This window comes from Embiotoca jacksoni, unplaced genomic scaffold, assembly GCF_022577435.1.
Source record: "Embiotoca jacksoni isolate LCO1_2020_lvr unplaced genomic scaffold, fEmbJac1.0.p SCAF_111, whole genome shotgun sequence".
Classification (NCBI taxonomy): Eukaryota; Metazoa; Chordata; class Actinopteri; family Embiotocidae; genus Embiotoca; species Embiotoca jacksoni.
In genome coordinates, this window is record NW_027185243.1 from 546,915 (window position 1) to 560,053 (window position 13,139).

General features: G+C 42.0%; 1 protein-coding gene across 1 annotated transcript; it reads right to left on the reverse strand.

Annotated features, from left to right (window-relative positions):
- Positions 1-9,838, reverse strand: xkr7b (XK, Kell blood group complex subunit-related family, member 7b). Its single transcript, XM_069143599.1, has 3 exons — positions 9,586-9,838; positions 7,034-7,253; positions 1-5,242 (listed from the first exon to the last, which is right to left on the reverse strand). Exons 1-3 carry the CDS (start codon positions 9,704-9,706, stop codon positions 4,435-4,437), a joined length of 1,149 nt encoding a protein of 382 aa, XP_068999700.1. The 5' UTR covers positions 9,707-9,838; the 3' UTR covers positions 1-4,434.
- Positions 9,839-13,139: the final 3,301 nt, after the last annotated feature.

The window sequence follows — 13,139 nt, forward strand, 5'->3', positions numbered from 1 at the left end:
TTTGACGGCCGTTCAGCCATGTTTACTACAGTATTGTTCCCATCTACAGTTATCAGCACAGCTTGTTGACTTCTTTTTTTTTTTTAACATCGTCATAGATATTTTCACCACTGGTTTATTTTTCTGCTCGTTCACTCGGAGGATGTTTAAGCAGCATTATCAAAAAAACTTAAGAGCACATCCTGACATACGTACTGTACATACGATACATACATACAAACCAAATCACACGTACTCACGCACACACGTCCTAGAATAGCGTCACTCTGATATATACAGATATATAGAATGAGTAAAAAAAAAAGATCTATTTTCAGTTTTTACATCTTAATATAAGAGTCATACCAAAGACATGGCCGCTGAGCGAGTAAACAATAGATAAATAGATATAAAACAAATACAAAAATAAATAAACATAAATACTTGCATTAATTAATAAAAGATGATTTGAGTTTTTAAACTCACTGTTCACTTTTAAACATGTTTTTGTTCAAGTCGATATAATAATCAGTGCACCACTATTAACTGCTGTTTTACCTCAACGACAAAAGGACCGCTTCATTACCCAATCAGAGGAGGCGAAACTTCGCCCCTCGGCCCGCGATTGGGTGGCATCTGTACATTAGCCTATCGTGTTCGACACGACATGATCACGTAGAGTCATTGTTTTTCAGCACCATTAACAACGCAGTGACTGTCACCACTGTACCAACATCCACAAGGTCAGGTAGGACACAACTGCCTGGTCGATAAAATCACAGGATATCATTACCAAGTTATTATCAATAATGACTTTTGTTTGCATTCCTGAATGTTCACCAAATGGACGTCGTGTTCAAAAGATGCAACGGTTTCCCCGCAGAGGAGACGCACTTATGACTGCAAACCTCGTCAGAGTCAGAGCACTTCTATATTTGCTTTTAACAATGCACACTAGAGGGCATGATGGCCGCTCTGCATATCCCTCAGAGCGTTTCACAGCAAAGCGTGAAATAGCCATGAAAGTTACACGTTTTGAAAGCGTGAAACTTACACGCACGTAAATGTCATGTGACGCGGGATTATATGACCGAGGTCCCGCAACAGTGGCGACACATGCTGTTTTTTGGCCGTCACAGACTGCCATGCGGGACGATGAGGTTCGAATCCAAGAGGTGACAACGTTTTTGTTGTTTTTCGTTTCCTAACCTCAACCACGTGTTTTTGCAATAAGTTTCATTTTCCTGTAAATCACATGACTCTTCGCATGCAGTAGGTTTCATTTTCGTCCAGTGCAAGAAAACGTGTAACTTTCCCGCCTGGACAGGCCGAAGCGTGGCTAGTTCACGTTCTGCTGTAGTGGACCAGCGTGTCTATTTCGTGATACCGAGTTGGAGAGTTGGTCGTTCGCATTCTCAGGAGTCGGCACAAAACATCCACAAGATGCAAACGGACACGTCGGCGAACAGCAGCGTAAGGAAGTGAAGGTCGGGCAGCAGCAGACTCAACGCAACCAGTGGAAAGGCAACGTAATGGAACGTGTCCGCAGTGAAGACTGATCTTCTAACTTGTGGTGAATTCAGAATCCTCCAAAAATGATTCCTTATAATTTCAATTCACACTAATCTACACTTTCCTCTAGCGCCAGCTTTGATGCAAAAATATTCATTGAAACCGGACGATATTCAGGTGTCAGCCAGGGATACAAATATATCGACATGTATGATGCTTATCTATGATTGCATTGTTAAAAAACAAGTATATAAGCTGCTCTTTGTGAACTGCTCAACCTAAGAAATCTAAAGCACACACGAGACCCGAGATCTTTCCTCCGAATAAACGCATGCATCATCAGCGTAAAGGCGAACGTGAACACCACCCTGGACACGTCGACAGCAAAGAGTTTTTATTGTCACCAGATGGCACCAAAAGCAAAAAGCACACGACTCCAATCGGCACTAAATATGTCTTTCTTACTGTCTTTCAGTCCAGCGTATCAGGCAACTAGATTTAAGAGGATTTTGACGCCAGTTCAGGGATGTTTAACATGAGTTAATATAAATTGAATTGAAATTGAAATTTCTGGGCTATAACATAAACATCTTGCTTTTAAAAGTACCAAAGTTTCCAAACCAGGTAAACTGCTGTCATGAGTCCTGCTCTGTTTTTCAGAGAAGCGTTTATAAGTGCAACTTTTACCATCTTTATATGAAATTAAAACATCAGTGTACGTGTTTCTGGGATGTACATAAAGGACTCCCGCTTTTCAACAAACCAAATCCCTTTAAATGTACAGACTCACCTAAAGGCTTGAAAAAAATTCTTTGAAAAGAGCTTCAAAGAGAGACGGATGAAGAGAGACCTGTTGTGTAGTATGGAAGAGGACAGAAGTTAGCTTTGATGCTCGTGTTTCTTCAAACTCTTCTTCCTCCGGGTGGTTTGCTGACCAGGCTTTTTATCAGCATCTAACTGATAGTGACATTCATTCACATCTGGGAGGTACCGCGTTTAAACTTCGACCTCTGAAGTTTCTCACTGCTCCAATCAATATGTTCAAGCTGGCCAACAGTTTAAAGGAGAAAAGAGGATTTTCCATTGATTCCTACTTTGTTGTTTTTTCTGTCCGTCGAGTGATGATGCCAATTATCAGTCGAAATGAAAATCTGTTAAAATTGTATATAAACCACGTGGTGTCATTTTGTAAACATCAGCTTTCAAAAAGTTCAAACCTTCGCCAAAATCCTATTTGTAACAAGAAACAGCAATGGTGCTAACAAGCTAGCACCCACTGCTAACTTTCTGGCTGACAAAACCATCACGGTACTTTGCATGTTTGACTTTTTGTAATCAGTCTTCTTTAAGCATGTTTTGTCTCTTTTATTAGCTGCTTATTGAATCTATTCAACAAACCCTTACGGTACGTATTAAATAGCATGCGCACTGAAGATTCTAGACTTTCTGAATGTTGTCGGACCGAATGGATCAAATTCTGACAGCGAAACGAGTCATTTTGTGTCGATTGTGACGCTCCAAACTATTTATCCACCATGTTACTGCTTTGACGTAAGCACGCGTTGAAAAGTGTTTCTGTTCTCCCCGAAATACCAAAACTCTGGAAAATGTTTTCATAGCATAATGAGGTCGCTCATGATATCGTTAATACCGTACATGTTATGAGTTCCGAAAACAGTGGACAACTTTGGACGACATTTAGACTCGTACGAGTAAATGAAGATTCTTCACTCAAAAGTCATTCATCACCTAACTACAGCTTATTATAACAGCTTATATCTGACATCTGTATTTATTCAACTGTACATCACAGGCCTGGTTGTGGTGAGTTACAGCATGCCATATGGTGGTTGCAGAAGTCGCCCTCCTTATGTCTAGTCACGATTTATTTCTCCAAACAAGTCCGTACTCCGGTTTGGGGGGTGACAGTGTGGCTGGGATGTTTTTCTGTAACACATATGGATGGGTGACTGGTGTCGCTTGTATCTCAGGCCTACATTTCAGAAACTATCTGGACCTACACTGAGTTGGATCCTCACGGTCCCACGAGACTACATTTTCTCTTTGGACACCCTGGACAGGATGTTTAGAGGACACTCACCGGATGGTTGTGAGGGACATGCAACCTTTTGGAAGCAAGGCGGAACAAAAAAAGGTTCTTTGAATGAAGTCCTACTTTTCTACATGTATATTCTTTAAAGTCCCAATATGAAGCGTATGAAGTTTGCAACAAATTGGTGATTTTGAGGTAAAAAAAGGTGTCTTTGTCTTGGACTAAATTTGACTGCAGTAAGATATCTATATTATAATCATTTAACAGACGTCACATCCTCTTTTGAGTGGCAAATCTCCTAAGCAATATATATTGGAGAGTGAGTCCCTATTTAATGCCAGTGTTTAATTTTGCTACCAAACCAAAAGGATTGCATGTCCCATGCTCTCTCCAGCAACCAGCTCCTTCTGTTACCCGGTGAGTCTCTGTTGTGTCTTCGGGCTCCGAGGCTCAAGTTCATGCAGCAGACTGTCTCGATTATCTCAAACTCCACAACTTCATTTCTCTCAAATCCTTTTTTTTACATTTTTTTTTTACTTCTTGTACTGCAGGATGAAACAAAATCTAACAGTCCTTGGTCCCAGGATGAGAGATTCCATTTCTCACCTCCAAGCTTTTAGAAAATAAATGCAGATTATCCCAGTTCAGTACGACTCCGTTAACTTCCCGCGGCTCCTTCATGCTACGTACTCCCGGACCGCTTTGGTCCCAGATTGCGCTTCACATTATACAATCAAGTTTTGGCAACTTCTTTTCTTAAAAAGAGTCACCCGACACTCTGTGTTTCTTTTCATGCTTCTTCTGGCGTAGGTAGTCCTGGGATGAGAACTGATCTCCGGCTGAGCCTTGGTCCCAGACTGCACTTTTAAGTTTAAGGAGCCCCCGCTGGCCTAGACAGTCGTCTCATACTCTAATACCTCTTTGCTGCCCATCATGCTACTCCTGTACTGTATCCGGGGGCTGACGGCAGACGTGGTCTCCAGGAGCAGGATGGTCTTGCGGAGGCGGCGATCGATAAAGTGTGCGTCCCAGGCGGGGTATCGCTTTCTCGGGAGGTCAATCCGGATCACTGGACCCTCCTGCGCGCGGGACGAGGAGGACGTCCTGTGAAGGAGCGCGGGAGAGGAGGACGGGGAGGGACGTACCTGGAAGACAGGCAGACAGCTGTCCCTGTCTCTCTCCCTTTCTCGCTCCCCAGGAACCGGCTCCCCCGTGTCTTTAGTCCTGGGAAGAGTCCTCGGAGGACTGGTAATGACCATGTCCGTTTGGGAGCCTTGGGACGGGGTAAGGCAAGCGTCGATCACTCCAGCCACCCCTCCTGCACCCACCGCGCCCTCGTCCACGCATCCCGCCCACTGCGAGCCCAGCACGGGCCCGTCCGGGTGCAGCCAGCAGTAGTACACCAACATGAAGAAGGTTCCCAGGGCAAAGCTGCAGGCCACCAGGCACACCACCACCAGGGCGTAGGAGTCGGAGGTGTGCGGGCCGCGGTAGGTGTACCAGGCGGCGGTCAGCGCCACGTTCTCAGCCAGCGTCACCGAGTAGTAGACAGTCATACGGAAGCGGCTGGGGCCCTCCTTCACGTTGAACCAGCAGAAGATGTAGATGATACCCACCACCATGTTGTAGATGATCTCCTCCCACTTGGACATGCAGAAGTCGGTCTCGCCTTGGATAATCCAGAAAGTCATGACACACCTGGAAGACAATAAACAACACAGCTCGTAAGAGATGTGCCTTGAATCCCTTGAACACTACGGTGATTGATACTAAGAATAATTTAGTTACTGAGGAGGACAAGTTTACAAGGCCATTTTCTATTTTCCTAAAAAAGAAGTACCAAGATGCATTTGCTTATTCTCTCCATTACTGCCTCCATAATTCATGTTATTACTTCAGCTATATATTCTCCAGTCCCAACCTTATCTAAAGTTATCTGGTATTATAATGAGCAGATTGCATTCGATTCATGCTTAAAAATATGACCCTGGACTTAAACCTTCTCTCGAGCACCACTGTCAAGATAGAGTATGCATTTCTATTCCCACTACTGGAAAGATTACAACATACTAAAACAGTCAAAGTTTAAATTAGGTAAAAGGTGTACTGAACCTTAAGCAATAAGCATTACCTCCACACAAAGTTGGAGTTGTACTGCCAGCTACTGTTTCTTGGCAATACAATAATTATTTTAACTTGTGATAATGGGTTTTATGACCACTGGGGGGCAGCAGAAACTCTTTGTGAACACAACAGTGACATATCGTGACCTTTTAAGTTGACATGTTGAACTTGTTTACAGGCAGTCACAGCTACAGAGAAACATAATCTTTAATTTACGTGTCGAGTTCCTTGGTGAATGTAAGCAAACTCTCTTTTAGCTCCGTTTTTGGTCTCCTCCAACTAAACAGCTCGGTTTAATGCTCCTCTATTTACACCAGCTAGTTGCAAACTTGCACTGTCGGCTGCTTGGTGCTTACCAGGATGTTTAGAGAAGGTTTTTAGAGCCTCATGACTGAAAAAAGCGTCAGTCTGTGGAACAAAATCATGAGAGCAGCGAGTGTATCCAAACGGTAAAGTTGTGAGCCGGACAGCTGAACAATGAGCTAAAACTTTATCTGAAGCTCTGTGAAGCTGAACAGAGCTGCAGATTCAGGTAACAACTCTCTGTAGGTTCTTCACCTCTTTCACATTGTCTCATTGTTTTCAAATTTGATATATCACTATTCAGAATATAAAATCGATTATAGATGTTTGAGTGCAGCAGTGAGACACAGCGACAATACAAGATATTTAACAAATCTCTCAGTTTATACTGTAATCCCTTTTAAAACACGACATAATAAGTTATGTAATTTTATCCAAACTATTTCTAGTGATTTAAATAAATAATCTGGGTATAACAGGAAATTCAATTTAAAACATTCAAAATACACTTCAAATCCAAATCATGACATCAATACTGAATTTCTGCTCTCAGAGGTTTCAGCATCAATTTGCCAAAACTACAAATAATTACCATGAATGTGGGAGGGAATTTATAAAATGAGCCACTACTGAGTGTCCGTCCTCGGGGAGAAGAACCTGCAGAGTGCAGAGGAAGCTGCTCGTTGTGATTTAATTAGCAAGAATGAGCTGATTAAAAAGCTCCTGTTAAATGAGGACTTATGTGTAAATGTTTTCTTTAGAAAGCTGTTCACTGAAACACATCTACCTTTATAACATTGTGCAGAGAAATACATCTGCACTTTGACTTTTCTAATGGTTTGGTAAACAGACCGCTGGAGTAATTGATCCTCGATTGGTTTTGGTGTACCTGCTGTTACAGGTGCTAGGTGACTAATACAATATTTATTAAAGGTACAGTAAGAGCAGCCAGTTGGTGATTATTAGTGGTAATTATTACAAAGCTGCACTGCAGACTTCAAAAAATGTGTCGAAAGAACAGAGTAAAGTTTGGGAGTCTGCATCAGGTGACATTTGGCGCACCAGTGGCTGACGATGAAAATGCCGAAGTAGAGCTGGAAGACGGAGGCGAAGAGGGCGAAGGCCACGGTCCTCGCCCCGATGGTGAAGAAGTGCCACAGCATCTGGGCGATCACGGCCTTGTAGGACATCGGCAGCTTGTCGTCGCGGGAGTCCCGGAGGACCTTCTGGTAGGAGGCGATCATCCAAGCCAGCGAGACCAGGGAGGCCGAGGCCGAGAGGCCTGGAGAGGCAGACAGACGGAGAGAGGGAGGAAAAAACAAGGAAGGAAACATCGATAACTGTCAAAAAAAAAAGCACAAAGAGAAAGCCTCATTATAGCCAACATGCAGACACTCTGACATTTCAAACACCCGTCGGACTGTATTTCTGTCACTGTAACTGTGATAGATGTCAACTATAATTGATCAGCTCAACTAACAATGGTGATAATATAAGATGCAATCACGTCTTGAAAAACGATGAATCAGCACACACTGTAGTGGTACACCAATAATACAAAAACTGCATTAATGACACTTCTGACTAATCTAAAGTGTTTTCTTTTTCCTCTTATCATATTCAGACGGACCTGAACCATTTTTCTACTGAAGTCAAATGATCATTAGCCTGAACACGTAACTTTCAGGCCCAGAGCACGCTTTAACGCATGAAACATTCATAGGCGTTAATCATGCAGTCTTGTCTCAAATCTGCCAAGAATCACACTGAGAATACATTCAAATACATTCAAATGTATTAAAATGGGAGCAGCGAAGAAGCTGCACCGACTTTTTAATGTATTTTAATCGTTCTGGACTTTAAAAAAAAAAAAAATTCTCTCGTGCAAATTTAAAGATAATTGGCGAAACCGTTTAAAAAACTAAGATGACTTATTGCGACCAGTTTGTGCGTTTGAATGTCGAACAATTTGACGACCAATTTTTGGGTTGTTCGTCCATCCCATCCTTGTGAAGATCTCAGCAACCCTTTGAGGGAATTTCTTCAAATTTGGCACAAATGTTCATTTTCACTCAAGAATGAAGAGATAGAATTTTGGTGGTCAAATGTCAAAGTTCAACGTGATCTCACCGATCACACAGGTGATTGGCTATAGCTCAAGAATTAATTCACTAGTTATGACAAATGTTTGAAGACATTTTATACCCAAAAAGTCGAAGGTCAACTTCCCTATGACATCATAATGTTCATTATAAACTCCATAGTTTTAATTGGCTTTATTGTTTGATGATATTTCAGTATTGTAGCTGGCTTGTGCTTTGTTTTACACTCCCCCAAATTTAAGTTGAGCTTAACATGATGTCACAAGTTTTACTCAGTAATGCTTTACACGAGACATCTTCTGAGCATGAAACACTCTGACTACTAAACGTACCGTAGTGAGGTTGTTTTATTCAGCTGCTTTTTACACTCTTACGAAGAAACTTTGATCAAAAGCTGTGCTAAAAAAAAAAAGAAAAAGCTGCTGAAACTTCGGTTTTTATTTCTACAAAAATATTGCATGCACAGTGAGTTTATGGACAGACATTTGACAAGTAAAAAAGTTTTGCAGGAGAAATCTGAGATGAACCCAACTGGACCTTCTGATATTAAATTCCACCAGAGTTTACAAATCAAACTAACAACACTGGAACGCGTTTTGAGGAAATACACCAACAGATACACAATAAATGAACCCAAAGCAATGGGATTACGGGGTAGACGGCGACAGATGCAGTCTGTTGTGCTTGGAAAGCTCCGGTAAATCCCGACATTTGGAGAAACTGGAAGCAGCAAATGTTTGGGATTTGTACCGAACAGATGACTTGAATAATTAATCGGCAACATTGACAGTTGATTCATCGTATTGATTGACTAATGAAACGATCTGCAAAATGAATAAGCGCTCCTCGTAATGTAGAGCTGTGTGGGAGAGTCTGTGTGCATCCTTACCATTAAAAAAACATGAATGCTTAATAACAGATGGTGGGTCACCAAACTAGACAGGAATATGTATGTGTGTGTGCTCTGATAATGTATCTTTGTGAGGACTTTAGGTTTTAGACCGAGACGGAGGACTGCTTGGATCTGGAAACATGCAGAAGTCATTGTTTTTGGTCCTGATGCAAGAAGGTTTAAGGGAAATTTGGTCGAAATTGGCAAAAATATTCATTTGATACCAAGGATGAAGTAATTCGATTTTGGGGGAAAAGGTCAAGGGCCTTTGCCTCGAGACAATTGGTTCAAATTTGGCAAAACCATTCACTTAGCACCAACAATGACCTGATAAGATTTTTATGTTTAAAGGTCAAAGTTCAAGGTCACTTTTACCTCACATTAACTCATGCCTACGGACGCAATTATTTCAAAACGCCTTGAGGGAATTTATTCAAATTTGTCACAAAAGTTCATTTTGGCTCAGCAATGAATTGTTTTGATTTTGGAGGTCAAAGGTCAAAGTCACTGTGAGTTCAGTATCTATAAGGGTTTGGAAAGATATAATTGTAAATTACAACCTGAGGTAATTCTAGTTCTAACTTTTACAAACTGTGACGGAGGACCGGCGTCTGTCTCACCTTGCAGAGGGAGGACGATGTTTCCGTGGATCATGATGCTCAGCTGCAGGACGAGCTGCGGTGCAGACTTCAGGAAGGCCTCCAGGAGGCGGAGCATGGTGATGTCGGCGCTCTCGAACATCAGCCGCCAGTGGAAGTGGCGGCGGGGTCCGTTGCTGTGCCAGCGGCTCTGGGCGCCCAGGTAGAGGGCGTGGATGTACCTGAGGACAGACAGGGACAGTTACAATAGTGAAGCATGTTGATTCACCCTTCAAGCTTCAAGTTATGTTTTCGATATTTGAGTCAGTAACAGCTCCACGACCTTCTGCTCTGTGGAGAGGAGGTGCGACAATAAGATCTGAAAGATTCAAGGAAAAACTGACAATTTTACTTCGCCCCATTAAAACTGCAAACATTTACAAATTCTAATGTTATTGAAGCTGTTTTTAAACTCACATCTAGAACCATATTTGATGCAACAAAAATAAAGCCAAACAACGCAACATCCGATTAATATGCAGCTCTGCATATTCTTTATTTCTGCAACTCTCTGAAATCCCGTTCCAGAACATTTCAGATTTTCAGCAGCAGCTCTTTGCTCCCATGTTATTGTTGTATAAGAATAATATGATTAACATTCAGACATTTTATCTCTGGAGAACATTATAATTGTGTTTGTACTCCTGAGAGTGTGAACAATTACATTTTAAAAAATGTAGGCAAATAAAACTACATTATAAATGAGTTCTATTTTTAGGGAACTGTCCCTTTAATAGAACTACAAAGTCTTATGGTACTTTCAAGACAAAAAATGAGTTTCTCCGGTGGTCAATGAGAAACATGAATACCTAAAATGTTATGTCATTTTCTGGGATGTTTTAAAAATTTATTTTTCTTCAATATGCATTTCCAGGACGTATCCTCAATCTAATTTCTATAAAACACCATTTTGCATGTAATAATCATTTATTTAGAAGCAATATAAACACAAACGGACAAAAAGATACTGCAGGAATAAAAACTAAAGCCGTCATCTTTCAGGAGAAAATGTGCTTCCTCAAAAATGAAGCACCTCGGAGACAAACATCGCCTCCCTCAGCCGTCCCTGTTCGACGCTGACGTTGCTGCTGTTGTGTTTGGCGTCAGTGACGGTTATCGGTCGCCGGGCGGCAGCGGGTCAACGGTCGCAGACAGCCGAGCGGCTCCGTGTTTTAAAAAAAAACAAAAAAAAACGAGTGACAAAATGGTGAAGTGAAAAAAAGAAAAAAGAGGAGGACGGTTGGAAGAGCTGTGACACTCGTGATCGTAGGAGGTTGCTGTCAGCGAGGGACGGAAAAACACCGAGCAAACTTCATAGAAAACAGAAACTTAGAAAGTTTTATGATTTGAATTTTGAAGATATCGGATTGTGTTTTAACGAGCTAAAACGCATGAATGTGAACGTGCATTTGTGTTAAGCATAAAGTACAGTTTACTAACGGGTTGCACTTTGTCTCTTAATTAACAATTGGTGTGTTTTGGGTGGAACATGAAATAAACCATCAGTGTCATCTCCCACATTAATTATCTTTCATATTGTAATCTTTTTATTTTTATGTTTTTGCATGTTTATGTACTGTTGCAGGTCCTTGTATCCACCCAGGTATGTGTGTACCGAGCATCAACCATCAGTGATGTCATCAACCAGCAGTGATGTCATCGTTGGTTTGTGAACGTTATGAATCCTCCAGTTCAGATTCTGTACGTCACCATCTTGTTTGTTCGGAGCGGTTTGGAGCAGGAAGTGACCATATTTGGACGAGCTGGGGGAGGAGCCAGCGGTGGATCTGACCGATCTGATTGGAAACCTGACGATACTACGTCCCGCCCACCGATAGCTGTAACCTGACTGCACCACAGGCCTGTCAATCAAACAGACACGCCCCTAAAAACAGGTCTTCTTGAATCTTCTTTTCTAATGAATGAGGGATTATTTTCAGATGGACCTCCAGAAAACTAATAAGAAGGAGTGACTTTAGCTAACAACACCGAGATAACTGATGGACACATTTTATTCACTTTGGATTTGATGAGAGAAGTTGAATGGGAGTCTATGGAGCCGGAGGCTTTTTGGAGATGACCTCTAGTGGCACTCGCTGGTATTGCAGTCTGAAAGAGTCAGTGTTACAAGACAGAAACTATTTTCTACCAAAGGTGAACAATGAGGGATTTTTCTGCGTATCATTTTAGAGATTTGGGGAAATGAGGAATTGGCACAAAACACAATATATCGGGACATAAAGCTTGAGCTCCCTGCGGCTTTCCAAAAAAATATGATATGGACATGAATCATTTTGTTGCCTGGACGAATATGCCGGTGATTAGTTGAGCTGGCAAATCGTCCCAGATGGAGATCTCTGATGCAGTTAGCCGAGTGGCCGTTCCAGATGACTAATCTCTGTTTACTTTTCAGACTCGAAAACAGATGTTTAAAGTGATTCATATAAAAAAAAAAAAAAAAAAAAAAAAAATGAAATCCTTTTAGAAAGCTGCGGGGAGCTTCTGCTTTCTAACCGAATCTCTTCAAACGGAGGTGAAACAAAGAAGTAACAAAGTTAAAATGACTCACAGCAACACAACAGTCACATTAATGGGAAATATGCTACTTGAAATTAGGCGGAATGATCCTTTATTGGAGAAAAGAAATGTTGCCCGCCGTGCATGCGTGCACATATGAGTGAATTTTGCGTTAAGAAAAAATGTGTCGGCCTGCATGGGAGGAAGCCCAGGTGCATCATGGGAGAGGAGGATGTCATACAGTCGTAGTAGTACGGCAGGACGGACGAAGCTCGCTCGGAGGAAAATGAGACGACACACTTCCTGCGCTTCTGCATCCCCAAGCAGATTTTAAATGGAAGGGTAAAAATAACCCGGTAGTGTATTCTCACACACACACACACACACACACACACACACACACACACACACACACACACACACACACACACACACACAGTGACAGACAGGCAGGAAGACCAACAAGGCAGCCTGGAGATCTGTAGCTCTGCAAATAATGTGCTGCTCCAGCAGCTCCTCCGTCTCTCTTCTCTTTATCTCTCGGTTTGTCTTTAACATCTCGATCTTTTTTTTTTTCCCCAGAGAACCAACCATCAACCAGCAGTGATGTCATCAACCATCAGTGATGTCATCAACCATCAGTGATGTCATCGTTGGTTTGTGAACGTTATGAATCCTCCAGTTCAGATTCTGTCCGTCACCATCTTTGCTAGTTCGGAGCGGTTTGGAGCAGGAAGTGACCATATTTGGACGAGCTGGGGGAGGAGCCAGAGGTGGATCTGACCAATCTGATCGGAAACCTGACGATACTACGTCCCGCCCACCGATAGCTGTAACCTGACTGCACCACAGGCCTGTCAATCAAACAGACACGCCCCAAAAACAGGTCTTCTTGAATCTTCTTTTCTAATGAATGAGGGATTATTTTCAGATGGACCTCCAGAAAACTAATAAGAAGGAGTGACTTTAGCTAACAACACCGAGAGAACTGATGGACACATTTTATTCACTTTGGATTT